Source organism: Lepidochelys olivacea (assembly GCF_965140295.1).
Source record: "Lepidochelys olivacea isolate rLepOli2 genome assembly, chromosome: 5".
Taxonomy (NCBI): domain Eukaryota; kingdom Metazoa; phylum Chordata; order Testudines; family Cheloniidae; genus Lepidochelys; species Lepidochelys olivacea.
The window spans coordinates 32,543,121-32,567,557 of NC_140415.1; the positions used below are offsets into that span (position 1 = coordinate 32,543,121).

At 44.6% G+C, this 24,437-nt stretch overlaps 1 protein-coding gene across 1 annotated transcript in view; it reads left to right on the forward strand.

Annotated features, from left to right (window-relative positions):
- The window catches only part of PARP8 (poly(ADP-ribose) polymerase family member 8), a 158,609-nt gene extending 134,729 nt beyond the window's left edge, over nucleotides 1-23,880 (forward strand). The window contains exons 18-26 of the mRNA XM_084627760.1: nucleotides 276-343; nucleotides 714-762; nucleotides 15,081-15,193; nucleotides 15,401-15,473; nucleotides 16,840-16,909; nucleotides 18,062-18,138; nucleotides 19,903-19,972; nucleotides 22,124-22,208; nucleotides 23,695-23,880. Coding sequence (XP_084483886.1) covers nucleotides 276-343; nucleotides 714-762; nucleotides 15,081-15,193; nucleotides 15,401-15,473; nucleotides 16,840-16,909; nucleotides 18,062-18,138; nucleotides 19,903-19,972; nucleotides 22,124-22,208; nucleotides 23,695-23,797 — 708 coding nt within the window. The 3' untranslated portion in view covers nucleotides 23,798-23,880. The remainder of the gene's footprint in view (nucleotides 1-275; nucleotides 344-713; nucleotides 763-15,080; nucleotides 15,194-15,400; nucleotides 15,474-16,839; nucleotides 16,910-18,061; nucleotides 18,139-19,902; nucleotides 19,973-22,123; nucleotides 22,209-23,694) is intronic.
- The last annotated feature ends 557 nt before the right edge of the window (nucleotides 23,881-24,437 follow it).

Genomic DNA, 24,437 nt, shown 5'->3' on the forward strand with positions numbered 1-24,437 from the left:
CTAGATGGCCTCTGCTGTTCTTGCTGTGACCAACAGTCTTAGCTCCAATATACTTGTTCTGAAGCTAAGCGTAAGCTTATAAATTCTACCTAAGGGAGGATAATTGCTGTAGTAATTCTTGTTGTTGTCAAGGCAGTTATAACTCTTCAAGGCTAAATGTCACTAAATCTGTGATGATGAATCCAATGTATTCATTTATTATAGGTGGAGTTATGTGTAATGTAATATATACAAAATTTTAACCAGCAGTAAAGAGCATAATTACTGTTTTATAGGCGCCATATTTGGAAATAAAGAAGCAGATGGATAAACAGGACCCGCTTGCGCATCCTCTTCTGCAGTGGTATAGAACTGACTTACATTAAGATAACAATTATTTCAGTACCATGTTGAATGAATAATCATTTTATTATTTTAAATTTGGTGTTATCTGTCCCTAAGAATTAATACTGGCATTTACAATTATTGGAATTTAATTTTTTTTCTGGGAGCTTTTAGGATCTGATCCAAAGTCCACTGAAACCAATGGAAAGACTCCCACTGACTCTAGTGGACTTTGAATCAAGCCTTTGACCAGCACCATGCCTATGCACCACTTAAGTAGAATGCATGTGATTTATAGGCCTTCAGCTAGCCTCTGTCAATGGCCTAGAATACAAGTGTATTGTTTATCCCATTTGATACATACATTTATTTATTTTTCTTTATTTCAGGGTTATTTCTAGTAATAGGTCACATATTGTGAAACTACCAGTGAACAGGGTAAGTTTGGAGTTATTTTCTTTGTATATTAGTATGGTGGGATTTCAGAATCACTCAGCATTGTTTTAACTTTGTTCCCATTTAAGTTAGCAGGAGCATTACCATTAACTCCAGTGAGAGCAGATTCAGGTCAATGCTGAGTGCTTTTAAAAATCTCACTTGTGATGTGTGTGTGAGTGTGTTGTTTATTTGTGTGAAGAAACAACACAGTCTTGGTAATATCTGGTTAATTTCTGTAGTATTCATCCTGCTGTTCTCATTCATTACTTCAATATTTCACACTAATATAGATCCTTTTGAACACTTTGTCTCTTTAGGATGTGTATTACAGATGTAGGGGTGTGTTAAAGATAGTTTAGCATGCATGCACACAAGTAGGTGTATTATAAAAAGGAATCAGTAGCTATGGCACATGGAAGGGATTCTTTGAATTGAGTTGTTCATTCCTAAGTAGAGTATTATGCCTCTGATTTTGTTTAAAATACACTGAATGAATCTGTGGCCTTTCAAATCAGAGTCTTAATTCAAAGCCACCTGAAATGCTTTCTGGAGTGGCTTACGACCATGAGTGCCTACTTCAGGGCAGACTTTCAAAAGCAGAGCAGACACCCCAAAGTGGTGGTACATTCTATAAATAAATTTCATCAACCCAGTACCAAGTGTGAACTCCCAAAGTACTACAATAGTCTTATAATAGAGTCACAGGCAATCCACCCAGGCAAGCTAGACTAGATGATAAATGGTCACTTACACCAAAAATCACAAAATATTCCAAGTTACACCCAGTCCCAAGAGACCAATCACTCACGCAGGTTGATTTGCATCCTAGATCTCACTCCAAAGACAACGCTTGTAGCCATTTCTTTTGTAAACTAACTAAGGGTTTATTAGCTAAGAAAAAGAATGAGAGTTACCGAAAGGTTAAAGCAGATAAGAATAGATGTACAGTTGAGTCACAGTTTATCATTCTAAATGGGAGCCGAGATGTAGTAATCTCCATTTTCCAAAAGTCTCCTGGGGCTGCTCAGAATTATCTGGGGAATCTCTGTCTTGTCATTCAGTTATTCTACCCTGTTAGAATCCAAACATTCCAGAGATGAAGAATTTTTCCTTGTGTCCATATTTTCTTCTCACAGAAAACAAGCTGGCAGGGTCACTACCCAAGTGGGCTCTTTGAGGGTGGAAGAGAGAGGAATGCACTGCAATTAAATACCCATGGCTGGAGCCTGAGCTCTAGACCCTGCGAAGTGGCAGGGTCCCAGTGCTCAGGCTGCAGCCTGAACCTAGAAGTCTACACTGCAATGAAACAGCACCTGAGTCAGCTGGCACAGGCCAGCTACAGATTTTTATTTATAGTGTGGACATACCCTTAGAGTCTTTGATCTCTGATTATCATACACAATGGCCTCTTGCCTTCAAATGCACAAGAATTAGCACTTTCCTGTTAAAGTTCTTCATTTGTGTTACACAAGGCTGCTTTCTTCTTCGAGTTGCTTATGTTCAATAGGTGTGCATGCGCCCACATGTGCGGTTGTCAGAGATTTTTGCCTTAGCGGTATTCGTAGGGCCGGCAGTGGCGCCCCTTTAAGTGTCATGCCCGTGCATTGGTATATCATGCGCCGCAAGCCCTGTGCCCTCTCAGTTCCTTCTTACCACCCGTGGTGGTTAGTCGGAGCACCTTTCCTTGCATAGGAAGGGCTAGCGGTTGCGTCTCTACTGACTTAGAGCCTTAGGGCCTTGTAAATAGTTTGTTGATAGTAGTTAGTGTTAAGTAGTTAAGTGTAGTTAGTAGTTAGAAGTTAGAGTCCAAGTGGGGACTTTGCCCCAGGCGGGGCATGCCCCGAGCTCCCAGGTTTAAGACCTGCGTGGACTGTAACAGACCTATGCCTGTAAGTGACCTCCATAGCAGCTGCCTCAAGTGTTTGAGGGCATCACATGTAAAGGACAAGTGCCATATTTGTAAGAACTTTCAGCCCAGGACTCAGAAGGAGTGGGATATTCATTTACGGGCTATCTTCATGGAGTCTGCCCTTCGTCTGGCTTCCGAGCCATCCCGCCAAGACTTGCCAAGTACCTCGGCCTCAGGGCGCAGTGCGTCCCTGGCACCAGGGTCTGCCCAGCACTGCTCCCCATCACCAGTGTCCAAGAAGAATGTAAAGAAGTACGGCTCCCCAGCAGTAGGAAAGAAGGGCCATGGGAAGGGACGGAGTTCGGGCCACCTGGCCACTCCAGAGCCACATGTCTGTGCCTCCCCGGAGCCCTTAGCCCCTTAAAATGTCCACCACCGACTCCCAAGAGCAGAATAGGACCCAACCCCTGGCGGCACCAATTCTTTCCCAAGCTCCCCCAGTGCCGAGAGAGCAGAGGCCTCCGCCTGCACTGCTGATAACACGAACCTCAGGAAATGGCAAAAGCTCCCCATGAGGGCAAGCTAACCACTAAGACCCCTTAGGGGACAGTGAAGCTCCGCTGATCCCCCGAGGTGAGATAGTGCTCTCCACCTCCACGCCGCAGATTGCCGGAATCACAGCCCAGATCCTCTGGGGCTTGCTCTTGGTCACCAGCACCACGATCGCGGTCCCTTCTGTCTCAACACGGATCACCTAGAGGGATACACTCATCGCCATACTACTGGCACCGTTCATTCACCCGCCGGTCGTCCTCTCAGCTCAAATCTTGGTCGCCTGCTCCCCATCATGTCTCCAGACCCACTGGCACCGGTCTCCTTGGGACCAGCACCAATCCCCTTGCTCTGGGCACCGGTTTCTGGTGGCAACAGTTAGCAGGCAGACTCAGGCATCGCTGGCCCCAACATGGCCTCCAGATGGGGATTCCTCCAGCACGGAAGGCAGTTCAACCCCTCACCCAGACTCCACTGATGCAGTTGGGCTCCCGAGGCTTCGTCGACGTCGACACCTTGATGGCACGGGCAGCGACCAGTGCAGTGTCCTTATTGGAGCACGTGGGAAGTGCCGGTCATGGTGATGCCTCCCTCGCACCACTCATCTGCCACCACCTAGGAGCAACAGCTGGCGGCACTGGACTCGGTTCATGAGGTTGGAGGTAGAGGAGACAGTGCCCTCCCCAAAATTCCCCTCTCCCCAGGGGTTGATGCCCCTAAGCCTCCCACAGCTGTTCAATCATCGTCCTCATTCCTGGATGAGGTGATCGCGGGACCCTCGAGTTCCAGCTCCCCAGACGATTTTAAGGAACCCCAGGCCCTGCTTCAATGGGTGGCCGAGAACTTGGGCCTAGAGGTGGAGGAGATGGCCGAGCAGGCGGATACCTTGTTCAATGTCCTCTTGGCCTCTACCCCAGCACATGTCACACTACCAGTATATGATGGTCCTAAAAATTGCCAAGACCCTCTGTCCATCCCTCCCACCTCCAAAAGGACTGAAAAGAAGTACTTCATCTTGATCAAAGGGTTCAAGTACCTTTATACCCACCCACCTCCGGGCTTGCTGATTGTTTTTGCGGCCAATGAAAAGGACAAGCAAGGCCACACTAGTTCAACTCCCAAAAATAAAGAGGCCAAAAGGTTGGACCTTTTCGGGAGAAAAATTTATTCAACAGTCAGCCTGCAATTCCGGGTGATGAACCATCAGGCCCTCTTGGACAGGTACAGTTTTAACTTATGGGATTCCCTCTGTAAGTTCAAGGAGTCCCTCCCTCAGGGTTTGGCCCAGGAATTTGGTACCCTGGTGGAGGAGGGCACCGTGGCGGCTAGATGCTCCCTCCAGATGACATGACACATCAGGCTCGGTGGCCAGTGTGTTCACATCGGCAATGGTCATGAGGCACAGCTCCTGGCTTCAGACCGCTGCCCTGTCACAAGAGCTGCAGACCTCTATCCAGAACCTCCCATTTGATGCGAACAGTCTCTTTACAGTGCAGACTGATACAAGGCTGCATGGATTGAAGGACACTCAGGCCACCCTTCGCTCGCTGGGCATGCATACACCGCAGTCTGCTCAAAAGCAGTTCTGGCTGCCCCCACCGCCAAGGCCTTGGCAGCCTCATCAAGGGCCTGCAAGAAGAAGAAGGAATAGAGACATAAGCTTTAGTTGTCGCCGCCCTTCCTCCTCCTGCTCACCCACTCGGCCCAGCAAAGCATCCCAGGGGCCAGAAGCATTCATTTTGAAGGTGCACTCAAGAGCAATGCCCCAGTCAATTCCCAGGTCCACCTTGTTCTTTCCTTGACTGTCTTCATCCCTACCATTCGGCCTGGTTTCAGGTCACCTCGGACCACTGAGTGCTGGATATAGTTTCTCAGGACTATCCCCTGCAATTTTTGGCCACCCCTCCCTCCTACCCACCACTTTTCTCTGTTCCTCTTCAGTGACCCTACTCAAGAGCAACTTTTTGTCCAAGAAGTCGAGAACCTCCTGGATCTTGGGGCAGTGCAGGAGGTTCCTCAGGACATGAAGAGAAAAGGGTTCTATTCCTGCTATTTCTTAATCACAAATGCAAAAGTGGGGTTCTCAGACCCATTCTGGATCTGCGTTGCTTCAGCAAGTCTCTCAGAAAGTTGAAGTTTCGCATGGTCTCCCTGGCCTCCATCATCCCCTCCCTGGATCTGGGAAACTGGTATGCCACCCTCGACTTGAAGGATACTTATTTTCACATTCCAGGGTCACAGACATTTCCTTGATTTTATAGTTCGTGGATGCCATTTTCAATTCACGGCGCTATCCTTTGGCCTATCATCGTCCTTGAAGGTGTTCACAAAGTGTATGGCGCCAGTGGCTGCTTACCTGAGATGTCAAGGGGTCCAGGTCTTCCCATATCTCGACAAATGGCTCATCAATGGCAGGTATCAGAAGTAAGTGCAAAGGAGCCTCAATCTGGTGCATTCCACCTGCCGCAACCTGGGCCTATTGATAAAGGAATCCACCTTATTGCCTGTCCAGCGAATAGAGTTCATCAGGGCAGTTCTCAACTCCATGCAGGCCAAAGTCTTCCTACCAGAAGTGTGTTTTCGGGCCATGTCGGACCTGATCTCCCATGTAAAGAACCACCTACTCACCATGTCTCAGCTGGCGTTGGACCACATGGCCGCATATACATACGTGGTCAGCCATGCTCAGGTCCATCTCCAGCCTCTGCAAGCGTGGCTTGTGTCGGTCTACGTCCCCAAGAGACACAACCTAGACCGGGTAGTCAGGGTGCCAGACCGCATCAGATCATCCCTGGATTGATGGTTGGACCCCAGGTCAGTGTTGGAGAGAGTCCCCTTCGCAACCCCGTTCCCATTGCTTACCCTGGTCTCTGATGCTTTGGACCTGGGCTGGGGAGCCTACCTGGGCCAGCTGAGCACCCAGGGCCCCTGGTTGCGGGACATTCTGGCCCTCCACATCAACGTCAGGGAGCTCAGAGCAGTTTGCCTGGCCTGCCAGGCTTTCTTGCCCCACCTGAAGGGCAAGGTGATGCAGGTCCTGACAGACAATACAGCTGTGATGTATTTTATCAACAGGCAGGGCGGTGCTAGATCTTCGGCCCTTTGTCAAGAAGCTCTCTGCCTTTGGCATTTTTCTGTGCGGCATGCCATTCATCTGATAGCAGCGCACCTGACTGGAACCAGGAACATCTTGGATCACCTCAGCAGGACCTTTTCATCTCGCCAAGAGTGGTCACTCCATCCAGAGGCGGTCATTATTATCTTCCGGAAGTGGGGAACTCCCCAGGTGGACTTGTTCGCATACCGTCAGAACAGGAAATGCCTTGTGTTCTGTTCACTCTGGAGGATGGACAGGGGTTCACTGTTAGACACTTTCCTGCTCCAGTGGTCGGGGGCACTGATATACGCCTTCCCGCCAGTGCCATTGATCCACAGAGTCTTTGTGAAGACCAAACAGGACAGGGTAAAGATTATCCTGATAGCCTCCGAGTGGCCTCGCCAACACTGGTTTGGCACCCTGCTGGACCTTTCGGTAGCTGCCCCACTGCAACTGCCTCTCTGGCTGGACCTGCTATCCCCAAACCGTGGCAGTCTTCTGCACCTGAACCTGGCGGTGTTGCAGTTGATAGCATGGCTACTGCATGGCTGAATGCGGAGAAGCGGGAATGTTCAGCCCAGGTTCAACAGCTCTTGTTGGATAGCAGAAGAACGACTTACCTGGCTAAGTGGAAAAGGTTCACATGCTGGGCTTCAGAACGATGTATCCAGGCCTCGCTGCAGGTGATCCTGGATTATCTTCCACACCTCAAGATCCAGGGCTTGTCCCTGTTATCAATCAGGATCCACATGGCTGCTGTTTCGACTTTCCACCCTCTTTTCCAAGGCAAGTCGGTCTTCGCTCATGACATGACGGTCTGTTTTTTGAAAGGTCTGCAGTGTCTCTACCCTCACATCCAGGACTGTATCCCTCCCTCTCATGCTGTTGAGCCTCAAGGGGCCTCCTTTTGAACCTCTGGCTTCCTGCTCTGTTCTCCTTCTCTTGTGGAAGATTTTGTTCCTGGTTGCGGTAATGTCCGCATGCAGGGTGTCTGAGATCAGCGTGCTTACTTCAGAACTGCCCTATGCATTCTTCTATAAGGATAAGGTCCAGCTGCAGCCGCAGCCAACATTCCTGCCCAAGGTAGTTTCCCAGGTTCCTACCAGACAGGACATACTTACCTGTCTTCTTCCTGAAGAAATTGGAGGAGGAGCGCTGGCCTTCTACATCAACAGGACTGTTAGGTGGCTTATTCCTTCACCCACTCACTTCCCTGGTCCTTCTCGCATGAACAGAGAGCAACAATACCCGAAGTCCAAAGGTGCAAACAATTCAATGTTTATTGGGGTGAACTTCCAGCAAGCATGATTCCAGTTTCCTTCCTTAGTGTCCCCTTTCCCAGCTATGACACCACATAGCCTTACCTGTGTCCCTGTTCCCATTTCCCCCCCTTAGCAAAACATGATGCCAATTTCCACACCCTCATTCCCTGTTCCCATTCCCCCCCCACACACACACTTCCTGATTGCAGACTATATAGTAAAACTTGAGTTTTGCTTAGCTGTACCTTAACCAATCATTTTACTGAAATTTAACTAACCTAGCATATTGTAACATGATTATTTAACCAATTATATCCCACCACCTTAATTAGTTTACACCCAGCAAAATTAATTATACAGCAGACAGAAACAATCACAGAACCAGACAGAGATTATACAGACAAACAATGGGAAATGGGAACTACAATGATAGAACAACACAGAAATGAGGATTTCACATCCCAGCTATTGATAAGTGAGTTCTTGCCAGACAGGATGCTATCAAACTAAGTTTCCTTTTACATTTTCTAGGCACTTCCTTTTCTCTGGCGGTGATAGGCATTATCAAGACAGGATTGTATTCCTAACAGCCCAATAGCACCTTATTTCAACATGACTAGTTTGGAATATAAGGATGTGACCGTTCACTTCCCAGCTTATGACTGCCTCTGCTGCTTAGCCAAGATCTTAGCCTAAGAACAGGGCCTCAGACTGTCACAGTAAGAGAAGGCCCTTACACTGGCAGACAGTGATTTTGATTCTTTCTTTTATACCTCTATAACTAGCTACGTTGATATGAATACACCTAAATTCTTAAGAGCATAGGCCTTCACAGACAGGCATGAATATCTATATCCTAACAAGGACAAAGCCATTTCACAAGTCAGTGCAGCTGTTCGTTGTGGTGGCAGACAGGATGAAAGGTCATTCAGTATCTGCTCAAAGGACTTCATTCTGGATCATGGCCTGCATCCGCTACAGCTATGAACTGGCGAAAGTGCCTCCACCGGCAATAGTCAAGGCACACTCAACTAGAGCTCAAGCATCATCTGGCTCAGGTGCCGATCCAAGAGATCTGTAGAGCTGCTACCTGGTCAACTGTCCACACATTTACGTCCCATTATGCACTTACCCAGCAGGCCCAGGGTGATGCTGGCTTCGGCAGAGCAGTGCTGCGCGCTGTAAGACCATGAAATCCAAGCCCACCTCCATTGACCCTGCTTGTGAGTCACCTAGAATGGAATTGACATGAGTAAGCACTTGAACAAGAAAAAGCAGTTACCTACCTTGTAACTCTTGTTCTTCGAGATGCGTTGCTTATGTCCATTCCATTACCCGCCCAGCTGCCCCTCTGTTGGAGATGCCGTCAAGAAGGAACTGAAAGGGCGTAGGGCTGGCAGCACCGGATATACCGACGCATGGGCACAGCGCTCAAGGGGCGCCACTGACACCCTTACAGATACTGCTCAGGCAAAAATCTCCGGCTACCTCGCACTTCCCCTCATTCCTGATAAGGCATCAACCACTACATTTTCCTTCTCTTTCATATGAATTATTTCTATGTCAAATTCCTGTAGGGCTAAACTCCAACTAATCTAGAATCATCCCCTTAGCTCGGTGCAGCAACGTCAAAGGGGTGTGATCATTCAAAACCTTAATTTTTTTATAAACATTTCATATAAACATAAACTATAAAGACAAATAAGGTTTAGGTTGCTTAACTGCCCAGACAGTGGCATAGCATTCTTTCTCAGGGAGAGCATAGTTTTGTTCAGTGGGGGTCAGTTTTTGCTTAAGTAGGTAATGGGATGCCTCTTGTTCCCCACCCCATCCTGCATCAGTACTGCACTTAACCCAGTTTTAGAAGTGTCAGTACACAGCACAAATTGTTTTCTGAAATCAGAGTTGACCAAAACAGCCTCTTTAGACAAAGCTTCTTTTCTGGAAGCCTATCTCACAGCCTCTGTCCTTACCACTTGGTCTGATTTCCTTCTTTTTGTAAGGTCTCTTATGAGGGCCACAATGTAATTTTACAAACCTCCAGTAATAGTTCACCAGGCCAATAAAGAATTGGGCCTGCTTCTTGTTCAATAAGCAGGCCAACTCTGAATAACTTCTACCTTTAAAACCAACCCACTTACCACTCTGTGTCCTAGGTAGGATACTTCAGCAGCCCCCATCTTGCATTTGGAGACCTTGACTTTGAGGTTGGCTTCTCTCAGCCTTTGTAACACAATTCCTACATGGTTTAAATGGTCTTGCCAGGAGCTACTGAAAATACCCAAGTCATCTATATAGGGCCTGGCAAAGATTTGTAACCCCTGCAGCACTTCATTGACAAGCCTCTGAAATGTGGTTCCTGCATTTACTAATCCAGAAGGCATAGCCTTAAACTCATATAGGCCAAACTCCATTATAAAAGTGGGTTTTTCTTGGGCATCAGCATCTAAAGGAATTTGCCAGTATCCACAAGTTAAATACAGTGTGCTTATGAATTTTGCACCAGCCAATAGATTCAGTAAGTCCTCTATTCAGGGTGTGGGGTATGGGTCAGGTTGGGTGATAGCATTTAGCTTTCTAAAATCCACACAAAAGCTCATGGTTGTATACTTTTCATGTACTATTACAATAAGAGATGCCCATGGGCTTTTTGATTTAGGGTATGTCTAAGCTACGAAATTAGGTCGATTTTATAGAAGTCGATTTTTAGAAACCGATTTTATATGTCGATTGCATATGTCCACACTTAGCGCATTACGTCGGCGGAGTACGTCCTCACTACTGTGGCTGGCATCAACTTACAGAGTGGTGCACTGTGGGTAGCTATCCCACAGTTCCCACAGTCTCTGCTGCCCATTGGAATTCTGGGTTAAACTCCCAATGCCTGATGGGGCAAAAACATTGTCGCAGGTGGTTTTGGGTACATGTTGTCAGGCCCCCCGCCCTCGCTCCCTCCATGAAAGCAACGCAGACAATCATTTTGCGCCTTTTTTCGTGGGTTACCCATGCAGACGCCATAACATGGCAAGCATGGAGCCCGCTCAGCCCACCGTCACCATACATCTCCTGCGTGCTGCTGGCAGACACGGTACTGCATTGCTACACAGCAGCAGCACCTTGCCTTCACGGCAGACGGTGCAGTAGGACTGATAGCCGTTGTATGTCTCCTGGGTGGTCGTGGCAGACCTTGGTGAGGTTGATCAGTGGCGCCTGGACAGACATGGCTATTCTCCTCTTAGAGCACCGAATGGGAGCCAGAGACTCCCGGTCATTCTCTTCTTTAAGTTTCATCTCATGGAGATTCAGTCCTGGAATATCATGCGAGCTGGAGGCTTCTGCCTCAGGCTGCTCTCCCAGCCAGCAGCACCTCACGGTCAAACCTACCCCACCCTACCCCTTGCTCCCATGGCTCATGAAGCCTGGACAGTAGTAAGGAGCCGTTCAACTATAGGCAGAGCAAGTGCAGAATGGTGGTAGAATGTGCCTTTCGACGTTTAAAAGCTCGTTGGCGCTGTGTGCTGACTAGGTCAGACCACAGCGCAACCAACATTCCCATTGTTATTGCTGCTTGCTGTGTGCGCCATAATATCTGTGAGAGTAAGGGGGAGACGGTTATGGCGGGGTGGGAGGTTGAGGCAAATCGCCTGGCGTCCAATTTTGATCAGCCAGACACCACGGCAATTAGAAGAGTGCAGCAAGGCGCGCTGCGCATCAGAGAGGCTTTGAAAACCAGTTTCATGACTGGCCAGGCTTCGGTGTGACAGTTGTGCGTGTTCCTCCTTAATGCAAACCCGCCCCCTTTGTTGATTTTAATTTGCTGTAAGCCAACCACCCTCCCCCCTTCGAAATAAAGTCACTATTGGTTTGAAACCATGCATTCGTTCTTTATTAATAAAAAAAATATCAGATAACGGACAAGGTAGCCCGGGTGGGGTGGGGAAGGAGGGAAGGACAAGGCCACATTGCTTATTGTAGCCATACTAAAAATCAAACTGTTTGAATGACAGCCTTCTGTTGCTTGGGCCATCCTCTGGAGTGGAGTGGCTGGGTGCCCGGAGCGGTAGGCGGTTATACAGTGGATGCAGCGGGGGTCTGTGCTCTTGTTGGCTTTCCTGCAGCTCCAACAGACGCTTCATCATGTCTGTTTGCTCTCCCATTAGCCTCAGTATCTCGTCCTGCCTCCACTCTTCACACTCACTTAATTCTTTCCTGGCCTCTGCCACTGAATGCCTCCATGCATTAAGCTGTGCCCTATCAGTGAGGGAGGACTGCAAGAGCTCGGAAAACATGTCATCACGAATGTGGTTTTTTCGCCTTCTAACCTGTGGTAACCTCAGGGACGGAGATGATAGGGGGAACTTAGAAACATTCTACTCTCTACAATTCTGGGGGGATTGCATGGTCACCTGTGCTGCTGAGTTTGCCACACTGACCAAATAGGAAATTAAATTTAAAAGTTCCCGGGGCTTTTCCTCTGTACCTGGCTAGTGCATCGGAGTTCAAAGTCCTGTCCAGAGCGGTCACAATGGAGCACTCTGGGATAGCTCCTGGAGGCCAATACCATTGATTTGTGTCCACACTACCCCAAATTACCCCAAATCCAGGAAGTTTTTGGAAAGCGTAGGGGACAATTTCCTGGCGCAAGTGCTAGAGGAGCCAACTAGGGGGGGCGCTTTTCTTGACCTGCTGCTCACAAACCGGGTAGAATTAGTGGGGGAAGCAAAAGTGGATGGGAATCTGGGAGGCAGTGACCATGAGTTGGTTGAGTTCAGGATCCTGACACAGGGAAGAAAGGTAAGCAGCAGGATACGGACCCTGGACTTCAGGAAAGCAGACTTCGACTCCCTCAGGGAACGGATGGCCAGGATCCCCTGGGGGACTAACTTGAAGGGGAAAGGAGTCCAGGAGAGCTGGCTGTATTTCAAGGAATCCCTGTTGAGGTTACAGGGACAAACCATCCCAATGAGTCGAAAGAATAGTAAATATGGCAGGCGACCAGCTTGGCTTAATGGTGAAATCCTAGCGGATCTTAAACATAAAAAAGAAGCTTACAAGAAGTGGAAGGTTGGACATATGACCAGGGAAGAGTATAAAAATATTGCTCGGGCATGTAGGAATGATATCAGGAGGGCCAAATCGCACCTGGAGCTGCAGCTAGCCAGAGATGTTAAGAGTAACAAGAAGGGTTTCTTCAGGTATGTTGGCAACAAGAAGAAAGCCAAGGAATGTGTGGGCCCCTTACTGAATGAGGGAGGCAACCTAGTGACAGAGGATGTGGAAAAAGCTAATGTACTCAATGCTTTTTTTGCCTCTGTTTTCACTAACAAGGTCAGCTCCCAGACTGCTGCGCTGGGCATCACAAAATGGGGAAGAGATGGCCAGCCCTCTGTGGAGATAGAGGTGGTTAGGGACTATTTAGAAAAGCTGGACGTGCACAAGTCCATGGGGCCGGACGAGTTGCATCCAAGAGTGCTGAAGGAATTGGCGGCTGTGATTGCAGAGCCATTGGCCATTATCTTTGAAAACTCGTGGTGAACCGGGGAAGTCCCGGATGACTGGGAAAAGGCTAATGTAGTGCCAATCTTTAAAAAAGGGAAGAAGGAGGATCCTGGGAACTACAGGCCAGTCAGCCTCACCTCAGTCCCTGGAAAAATCATGGAGCAGGTCCTCAAAGAATCAATCCTGAAGCACTTGCATGAGAGGAAAGTGATCAGGAACAGCCAGCATGGATTCACCAAGGGAAGGTCATGCCTGACTAATCTAATAGCCTTTTATGATGAGCTTACTGGTTCTGTGGATGAAGGGAAAGCAGTGGATGTATTGTTTCTTGACTTTAGAAAAGCTTTTGACACGGTCTCCCACAGTATTCTTGTCAGCAAGTTAAGGAAGTATGGGCTGGATGAATGCACTATAAGGTGGGTAGAAAGCTGGCTAGATTGTCGGGCTCAACGGGTAGTGATCAATGGCTCCATGTCTAGTTGGCAGCCGGTATGAAGTGGAGTGCCCCAAGGGTCGGTCCTGGGGCCGGTTTTGTTCAATATCTTCATAAATGATCTGGAGGATGGTGTGGATTGCACTCTCAGCAAATTTGCGGATGATACTAAACTGGGAGGAGTGGTAGATACACTGGAGGGGAGGGATAGGATACAGAAGGACCTAGACAAATTGGAGGATTGGGCCAAAAGAAATCTGATGAGGTTCAATAAGGATAAGTGCGGGGTCCTGCACTTAGGACGGAAGAACCCAATGCACAGCTACAGACTAGGGACCGAATGGCTAGGCAGCAGTTCTGCAGAAAAGGACCTAGGGGTGACAGTGGACGAGAAGCTGGATATGAGTCAGCAGTGTGCCCTTGTTGCCAAGAAGGCCAATGGCATTTTGGGATGTATAAGTAGGGGCATAGCGAGCAGATCGAGGGACGTGATCGTTCCCCTCTATTCGACATTGGTGAGGCCTCATCTGGAGTACTGTGTCCAGTTTTGGGCCCCACACTTCAAGAAGGATGTGGATAAATTGGAGAGAGTCCAGCGAAGGGCAACAAAAATGATTAGGGGACTGGAACACATGAGTTATGAGGAGAGGCTGAGGGAGCTGAGATTGTTTAGCCTGCAGAAGAGAAGAATGAGGGGGGATTTGATAGCTGCTTTCAACTACCTAAAAGGGGGTTCCAAAGAGGATGGCTCTAGACTGTTCTCAATGGTAGCAGATGACAGAACGAGGAGTAATGGTCTCAAGTTGCAGTGGGGGAGGTTTAGATTGGATATTAGGAAAAACTTTTTCACTAAGAGGGTGGTGAAACACTGGAATGCGTTACCTAGGGAGGTGGTAGAATCTCCTTCCTTAGAGGTTTTTAAGGTCAGGCTTGACAAAGCCCTGGCTGGGATGATTTAACTGGGAATTGGTCCTGCTTCGAGCAGGGGGTTGGACTAGATGACCTTCTGGGGTCCCTTCCAACCCTGATATTCTATGATTCTATGAAATTCAACCCAGCAAGGTCGATTTTAGCGCTGCTCCCCTCTTCGGGGAGGAGTACAGAAGTCGATTTTAAGAGCCCTTTAGGTTGATGGAATGGGATTGGTTGTGTGGATGCAGTCATTTTTAAATCAACCTAATGCAGCTAAATTCGACCTAACCCTGTAGTGTATACCAGGCCTCAGTAACTATTCCTATTTCCAGTTTGCTTTTGTAAGTGTTCAGTGAGACCTGGAGATTTGGCATGAGCTAATACTTAGTCTACCAGCATCACACCATTCTGATCAAAACACCATGGATATATTACTCAATTCAGTTATTTCAGTGGTGTCAGCATGGGTTATCTTAGGTTGTCGTGTATGTCACGCACTTTCATATACTTCATAAACTGGGCGGTATTTTTATAATTTGATTGGAAATACAAGCTATTATAATGAAACTGGCTTCAAATTATTTCATATCTGACTTGAGGAGTAATAGTATATTGCGTGAACCAGCACAATATCTTAGAAAAACTTAATTCTGAAAACACAACAGGTTCATGTTCATTAGCATCTTTTCACTTGTGTGCTGTTATATTTTATAGCAACTGAAGTTTATGCACACTCCCCATCAGTTCCTCCTTCTCAGCAGTCCACCAGCCAAAGAATCCAATTTCAGAGCTGCTAAAAATCTGTATGGAAGTACCTTTGCATTTCAGTAAGTATGAAAAAGGAATTAGTAAAAATAATGCTAACAGTTCTTATTGTGCTTTCATCATCTGAAAATATGTGTAAAGAAAAACACAGATATTCTAAGAGTTAGAGGTTTTCAATTGCAAATACATTGTTTTAGAGAAAATGGTAAATTTAATTCTGGGTGTCTTGAAACGCTACTTATTTTCCTTCTTTCCACTTTATTTTTAAGTGGTTCACACATTGAAAACTGGCACTCCATCCTGAGGAATGGCTTAGTTGTTGCTTCCAATACAAGGCTGCAGGTAAATAATAGATACAAGGGTTCTTATCTGACCCATAGGTACAAGGTTACATATTAAACATAGGGCACTTTTGGGGAGAGGCAGTTGAGGTGGCCATCTTGGCAATCAAAAACTAAATGGTGCAATTATATCCTCCCTTCTTTCACAGTAATCAGTTGTTCCACTGGTCCTTCTGAAGCACTGATGGTGAAATCCTGGCCCCAGTGAAGTCAATAGCTAAACTCCCATTGACTTCAGCAAGGTTAGGGATTCACACTGAGGCTGTGCACAGCAGCACCTTCAGTGGAAGAGGAAGTACCAGATGGAGGGCTTCCTCTTCCATCTGGGAGGTGTTGTTCAGTACTGCTAAAGAGAGCATCATAAGGACTGAGTCATGGAGGAGAATGAGAGTGAGGTAACTGAATGGAGCAAGCTAAGAGGAGAGAGAAAATTAACAGAGAGCAGTTCAGAAGAGGGGAAATAAAACAAAAGGATTCAGTGAATACAGATAAAGAGTGCAAAGGTAACAGAGTGGACAGAAGAGAGAGACAGTACAATAGGGAGGGAGGGAAAAGAGACATCAGTGGAAAAGAGGGAAGAGAGAAAGTTGGGAAGAATGACAGCACTCCCTACTTAAGCTCTTGGCTGCACCTTAATAAGGACCTGAGCAGTTCCTCTGAAGTCACTAAAGTTATTCACATTTGCAGACTCTGTCTCTATATTTCTACCAGGTGCTCTTGGAAACCCTGTTTAAAAACATGAATTAGGCAAAAGCATCACTGACTTCTGGAATAAATCTAACAGCGATCATTTATTTATTTACCTAATTTAAAAATTATACAAACTGTGGGCCTGATACTGCAAACATGTATTATGAATAAAGCCATGCAGACGCATAATTGTTTTCAGGATCAAGGGTTACATTTCAGATTTAACCTAACTTTTTTTGATTGTTTATCATTGTGTTTGCTGATAACATGCAGGACATTGATTTGTTCATGGTTTGCAGTGTTAAATCTCAACACAAATACATCTATAACTTCAGAATATGGAGAAGAATTTCCTTTACCACCAGTAGATCTAAAAATAGAAAACACTATTTTACAGCTATAAACTGGGGCAAACTCCTTTATCTGCAGGCAATTGGAATGGTCTGCCATAAAAATGGTCTTCAGGGTATGCAGGAGTATTTTAGCTTGATACAGAAGAGTTTGTATAATATTTGCCACAAGTTTTCTTAGGACTTATTTTGTACATAATTTAATATCAGATACTGTATTGGTGGGAGGGCAAATAATTATCCAGATCAGTTTAGATCATGTGCCATGTTGATTTCCTTTGTAAAACTATCAAATTAATGTTAAGCCTTTTTTACATTCTTTTTCAGCTCCATGGTGCAATGTTTGGAATTGGGATCTACCTTAGTCCACTGTCAAGCATATCATTTGGTTACTCAGGTGATATTTATAAATCACTCTAAAGAGGGGTGAATGTAAAGAGATATTTTAATTTGCTGATTTTTTTTACCTGCTTCATTGTTTTAATCATTGTAGTAATTTTGTCTCTTTCTATCTTAGGCCAGCATTTACAAAAACAGGAGCTCCTGTATGCAAAAAATAGGCTCCTAAATTCCCATTTATGGTCTTAAATACATGCCCTGATTTTCAAGGGTGCTGAGCAGCCAGGACCTCCCATTGAAGAATTTGGCAACTGGTATCCATTACTTTGGAAAGGAGCCTAAATGTGGACTTGGGAGCCTGCTTTTACACTTCTGTTTTTAAAGAGCTTGGCCACAGCATGCAAATATATTTATATGCAATATACGTATGCATAGGCATATAGGACCCAATCCAGAAAAAGCACTTAAGTGTGTGCTTAACTTCAATCTGAAGAGTACTCCCATTTAAGTCAATAGGACTACTCATATGCTTAAAGTTAGGTACATGCTAAGGTGCACTGCTGGATTGGACCATGTAGGAATAAAGGACAGGATACAGTAGCATAAAGTACCATCTTTTTGTTCTGTGTTTTTACAGCGCCTTGCACAATCGGTTCCTGGTCCATGACTAAGATCCTTGATGCTATTGTAATATAAATAATAATAAAGGTGTTAAATGTCCTGGAGTTAGGAGAGTGGCATGATTTCCAAAATAAAATAGCATCTAATATAATAAAAAATAAATAAAATATTGAAGATGAAATATTAAATTAAAATCTTCTGTGGACTCATTCTAATTATTTTTCCAATAGCACACCACAAGCAGCAAAGCTTGATTAACTTTAAACTGAAGTCCATCCCTTTTCAGCAAAATGCTTGAGCACATTCTTAAACTGAATTCAGTGGAATTTAAGCTCATGTGTAACTGCTGTTGCACCTACTTAAAAGTACTTTGGCTATTTTAAAGGCATTGGAACTGTCGTGCAAATGTGTGGCTCTTGGGACTGAGTCAGACTGGTGGTAGCATGGGATGCGACAGAGAACAAGAATTTTAGGATGCTTTGCGGAGGAATCTGACCCCACTCCAATATCTGCTTTCACTCTCCATGTATATCTTATACTTACAATGCTTTACACACCAGTAAACCTGAAGTAATTTTAATGTCTTTAGGGATGAATAAGAAGCAGCAGAAGGTGTCAGCTAAGGATGAACCTGCTTCGAACAGTAAAGGCAGTAATGCATTACAGGTACAGTAGTATATCAAACGGTATATCTGGAAGGCATATTGGATTTGTAACTGTGAAGGAATTAATATTCCTTCTTTGGAAAGTCAACAGTTCTCTTTTATTGAACACAAACAGCGGTATCCAAAGACATTGTAATGATCAAATATAATCCAATTGCTGGTAGTAGCAATTTACAGATTATACTGCAGCAAATGTGGATTTCCTTTCATAAGAAGAACTATTTGAAAAAAAAATAGGGAAGAAATGCTGATTGATTCTTTAATTCAGTATCACTCCTGGCAAACCTCTGCCTGTGAACTCTGGAGTCTTTACTAAATTAGCGTGCAGTATGGATTTAGAATGGGTAATGCTATAAAATTAGTGTGTAACCCTCTAGAGTTCCATTCATAGCACACTACAGATTTTCTTTGTGATAGTTTCTAAACTCTAAGCTGGTAAGTTTCTGTTGATCAAAGGTAAACTAATAGCTGTTATTTATAGATGGGCATTGGGCTTACAGATGGCTAAATCCTTAGGAGGAAATTCTACACCCATCTCTCTTAACAAGTATATGCATACCGGCATGGTTCCTCGCTACAGGAGGGAAATGCTGTGGGGAAGCCATTCAGAGGAATTCTGTATCGTCTGTAGGTCATGTCACCATATTCCATAGCAGCTCAGAGACCAAAGGCATAAAGTAACAGGGTTTGGCCAAAGAGACCATGACTACATTTATCCACTAGCCCAGCAGTTTTCAAACTGTGGGTCGGGACCCCAAAGTGGGTCAGGACCCCCTTTGAATGGGGTCACCTGAGCTGGCTTAGACTTGCTTGGGCCCAGGGCTGAAGCCAAAGCCAGAGGGCTTCAGCTGTGGGTGGCGGGGCTCAGGTTGCAGGCCCTCTGCCTGGGGCTGAAACCCTTGAGCTTCACCTTTGGCCCGCCTGCCCAGAGCAGTGAGGCTTGGGCTTTGCCCCCACACCACCACCATCTGGGGCAGTGGGGCTCGGCGGGCTCAGGGTTCTGTCCCCCCCCGGGGCCGTGAAGTAATTTTTTGTGTCAGAAGGGGGTCGCGATGCAATGAAGTTTGAGAACCCCTGCACTAGCCAAACTCCCATGTAAAGCAATACATGCTACTATAGCTAATGTTCTACAGAGCCATTGTACTGTACCCAGCTGTTACATGATGAAAGGATTCCATCCCATTGATACCAATGAGGAGAGAAGTGATATGGCAGATATAGATAGTCATACAGCTCATGAACTGGAGTGATGGCTACACTGGTTCTCTGTGGCCTGCACCCAGCCAGATTGGAGGATTCTGGTCTCCTCATGTAGGTTTCTTCTGAAAACCCCAGGGCAACAGGATTTGACTATCATTTTACTCCTTTTATTAGCTTGTTTCTCATTGATAATGTGATTCTCCCACCTATATTATCCAGCCCTCAAATTGCTAATGAAGTGGACACCTTGCTATTGGATAAAGTAGTTGCTAAACCCAGGGTTGTGAGTTCAATCCTTGAGGGGGCCATTTAGGGATCTGGGGAGTTGGGGATTGGTCCTGCTTTGAGCAGGGGGTTGGACTAGATGACCTCCTGAGCTCCCTTCCGACCCTGATATTCTATGATTCTATGAAATTGCCACTATTGCATTTTTAACCCAATAATGCAAATGTGTCCAGCGAGACTATATCAGTAAATAAACTATTTAAAACAATACTCTTGTTACATTTTTACCTGTGTTTCCTTTTACTATTTTAATTAATTTTCCCACATTTTTATCTCTCAGTCACAGAAAAAAGGACAGCAATCCCAATTTTTGCAAAGCCGTAATTTAAAATGCATAGCCTTATGTGAAGGTAAGCTGAAAATCCCTTCAAAACCAATTTCTTTCTCAGCACTGTACCTGTTTGAATTTGTAAAATGCAAATTAATACAAACTTTAATTGAAGTTAGGTTTTTTTAATAAGACAACATTGGCAGGTGTGGAGATGCCTACATAATTTATGGGTCTTAAGTCTCAATGCAGCCCCATCCCCCCATTGCCCCCACAATACCCATTCCCCAAGCATACCTAGGGCCATTAATAAGGTGGGCTCATCATGTGTAGGAAGTGACTGGTCACCATCCTTTCAGTCTCCCAAATTTTAACCACATAGCTAGGGTTGGTAAAGAACCTCAGCAAGTTGTATGTTAATGGTTTGAGCATCCAAGACTCATAAAGAACATCTCCCTAATCTGAATTCTCAGCCCAGTTCTGACAGCTCAGGCAAATAATCTCTTCTTCTTGTAACCACTACACATGAATTGATTTCTATTCTCTGCTTGTGCTTAAAAATCCATATAGTTATGTCCAATCTGTATGACTATAGTCACTCTCAAAAGACCTGACCATTTTTAAAAGGTCTAGCAAATATGTATCTGTTTTGACAGCAGGTAAAGGAAGGTAAGGATTTCATCTCAGCTATAAAAGTATTTTAGCACTGTTTGAAAGGAGAATAATTTTCAAGATGATACAATTTAAGACAATTTTTTAAAGGGACCTTATCTCAGCCTCTAAAATTGCATGTGCAAATTCTACACGTATATGAAGCCTTTAAATGACATTTTTTTAAATGTAATCCATTACTGTACCAATTATGTTCTAATGTCGTTCTAGAATTCCTGGGAACAGACCTATTCTGAAACTAGAATTTGTCTTTACATTTCTAATAATTTAAAAACAAAAATCTAAATATCCCAAACATACTTTTCCAAGTGTAAATGGTATTAAAAGGATAGAAATGAATGTGCAAAACTATTTCACTTATCATAGGTCTTGTTTCTCTGGCATATTTTAATGTACAATTTGCCAAAATATACTTTTGATCAGCAAAAATCCATCTCAAGGAAGGGAAGAGTAGAGAGAGGGAGTTCGTAAGATTTAATAACTCATGAAAAAATCAGTCATAAAAGAAAAAACATCCAGTGTTTATGAGTTGCAAGAGGCAAACATTTATGTTGACTTAAAATGAAAAAAAGAGAAGGAGGTAAGAGTTAAACCTCACACAGCAGATTGTAAAGCTATGTACACATGCATTTATTTACAATAGTGTTCAAGTGCGTTTATGGAAGATCTTCAGAACAACATGGTTTGTATTCAAAAATGGACTCTACCCAGAAAACCTTATTTCTGATCATTATCTTCATGGTTTAAAAAAAAAATCTGTGATCTAATATGTAGTTGTTTCCTAGAGAAGTGGTACCTAATTCTCCAGATTCATAATTCCCTCTATATGTGTGTCAGTGACTGGAACATGGGTGGTTGTGTCTAGTGGTTAGAGCAGAAGCCAATTCCAGTGGTTAAAGCAGAAGTCAGAGGCCAGAGCCAAGGTCAGAGACGGAGCCAGACGTCGGAGCTGATGGTCAGGACCAGGTTACCTGGAGCGAAGCCAGGCAGGAGTAGGGCTAGGTCCAAGGCAGGAGCTATCATGGGAAAATGCTTAGAGCAGCCACTGAACTGCTGTTGCTGGGCTTAAGAACTGACCTGTTACCATTCCAGTCGATCAGGTGGTGTAGCCAAGCCAGTCAGGCAACCTACTTCAGACCAGCTGTGCTCATTAAGTTGCCCAGAGATTGGCTCTGCTGCAGGCCCTGATTCCTGACATGGGAGGAGGGGGGGGAGGTGGAGGGTTCTAGCAGCATTTGAAGAAGCATAATACTAAATAATCAATGACCCATTTCCCAGCTTTTTCTTTCATATTTTACTTTTCACCCATTCGTCATCAAACATAAATTTTCTGTGTGCCAAAGTTTGATTAATTGGCCCACAGTACCCTATACCACTGGAGTGTCCATTGTTAGCGAGAATTAAGCTGATCTCCTAACTCCTAGGTTCAGCCAACTCCAAGGTTCTAGACAAGGCGACAGACATTCCCACAATTTATTTAAAATGTGTGGAAGCATAGATATTTTTAAATGATGTTTTCCAGAGATGTTTTCACTGCTCAGTGTTTGTTCTCTCCTTGTAGTGATAACCTCACCTGATCTGCACAAACATGGGGAGATATGGGTAGTTCCCAACACTGATCATGTGTGTACAAGATTCTTCTTTGTGTAAGTACAATACGTCTTTTTAGCTTTAAAATTCTACTTGTATATTTCCTAAATTGTTTTGCCATGTTTTCTTCAGTTTTTTTGCAACAACTTTAAGAGACCAAAAATAAAGTCTTCCGAACAATTTTTCAAGAATTGATTTTTTTAAGGAAATGTCTGCAAGATCAATGACAATAGATTATTTTACTTTTACCTTTTGTTATAATAAGCAAAAAAGAGAACAATGGGTGAAGGGCTATAGGATGTTCCCACTCTATATGAATATGTCACACTATAGTAAGTGTATCGCTGTATTGACCTGAGACCAAAAAACAACCCTCCTAGAGTGTACTTCTGAAAAGCCAAGGAAGTCAAAAATAGGGATAAAAAGATTTATCTTTAAGTTGTACTCTAGCTGTAAAACAGATGTTTCCTTTTATCACATTTGATTCATTAAGAGACTACTATATATCGACATAGGCCCTCATCCTGCAAAGAAGGCCACCCAGCTGGACCCCTGGACCCACCCAGAGCCTCCTCTATTTCAGATTTGCAGTAAATATGGAGTTGTCTTTACTGGGGATTTGCCCTGATTGGTGGCCACTCACTGGTATTTGTGTACCAATGTATACACCGAGTATAGACAGGGTAAAACTGTGTTTTACATCAGTGCCTGTTATCCCTGTTCTAAGGAGGAGTAAGCTGCACTGGTTTACCATGTCCGCAGTTGAAACTTGCACAGGTACAGATCCCTAAGGGTATGTCTACACAGTAGGTAAACACTTGCAGCTGGCCTAGGTCAGCTGACTTGGGCTTGCAGGGCTTAGCCTGCGGGGCTATATAATTGCCATGTAGACATTTGGGCTTGACCTGGAGCCCAAACTCTGGGACCCCACGAGCTGGGGAAGGTCCCAGGGCCCAGCTTCAGCCTGAGCCCAAACATCTACACATCAATTGTTATCCCCCCAGCCTGAGCCCCATGAGCCTGCATCAGCTGACCCGGGGCCAGCCACAGCCAGGGTCTTTTATTTCACTGTAGATGTACCCTGTGACTGACCAAAAGTGACTGATATCAGAACAAATCCCCAGTTTAGACAAAGAATCAGTTACTGCAGATGGAGAGTGCAGTAACTTACACATGGTTTCATAACACTCCGCTCCAGGAGGTTCCCAAGAGCCAGTGATGGTAATGAAAGGAAGCCCTTTGCATCTGAGCTCCCGCAGCTGATATGCTTCCAACGGCTTACAGTGAGCCAGAGGTAGGCAGTAGTGCAGCCCTAGCAGGTCCTGCTGGACTTCAGTTTTGCTGGTTGAAACCCTAGGCCTCTTCTGTGAAAGGGCAAATCCTGCCATCAAACAGCTTCACACTTCTGGAGTTTACACTCGCCACGTAATATTCATGGCTTAGTGTTGAAATAAGGAGCATTGTAAAGTATATAGCACTGATGTCATTGCATAGTGAATAAAGAGTGGATTACAATTTTATTTTTTGTCTGTACTTTTTTAGTTATGAAGATGGCCAAGTGGGTGATACAAGTATAAATACACAAGAAACAGGCATTCACAAAGAGATTCTTCGAGTCATTGGTAATCAAACTGCTACTGGGTAAAAGGACCACTCTTATTTAATTGATGTGATTTGGAAGCCTTCCTCAGTCTCAAAGCTGGATTTTGAACTGAAGAAGATGTGAAAAACTAATTTATTATTATTATTATTATTAATACTACTGCTACTACTAAACAAATTAACCCTTTGAATACTTCCTTTTTTCTTACTTAGTATTTCTTATCTCATTGAAATACCTGAAATGGTATGAATTAGCAATTATAGGGGTACAAAGTCCATTAATATACTACAACTAATAGCAATTTAAGAGACATTTGGGTTGCTCACAATAAACAATTTAAAAAGGAGTTTTGTGCTGATATTTTTATATTAAACTCTTTAATTGGACCATTTTAGTACTGTATACTGGTATTTTAAATTTAGAATGACTGAAATATAAGCGAGAGAAGATTTTGTAGCGGAGAACCTGCATTATACAGGACACTTTGCAATAAGAATATTCACATATTTTAATACACCGTAAAAATGGTTTCTGGAACATGTCAAATTGAAGAGGTTGGTTACTTACAATATCATAGATTCATTTTACTGTACGCAAATGCAGCTAGAATGTAGAGTAAAAAAAGTTAAAAGAAGAAAACATTTTTGCAGTATTCAGTTATTGCCAAGAGAAATATAACTAC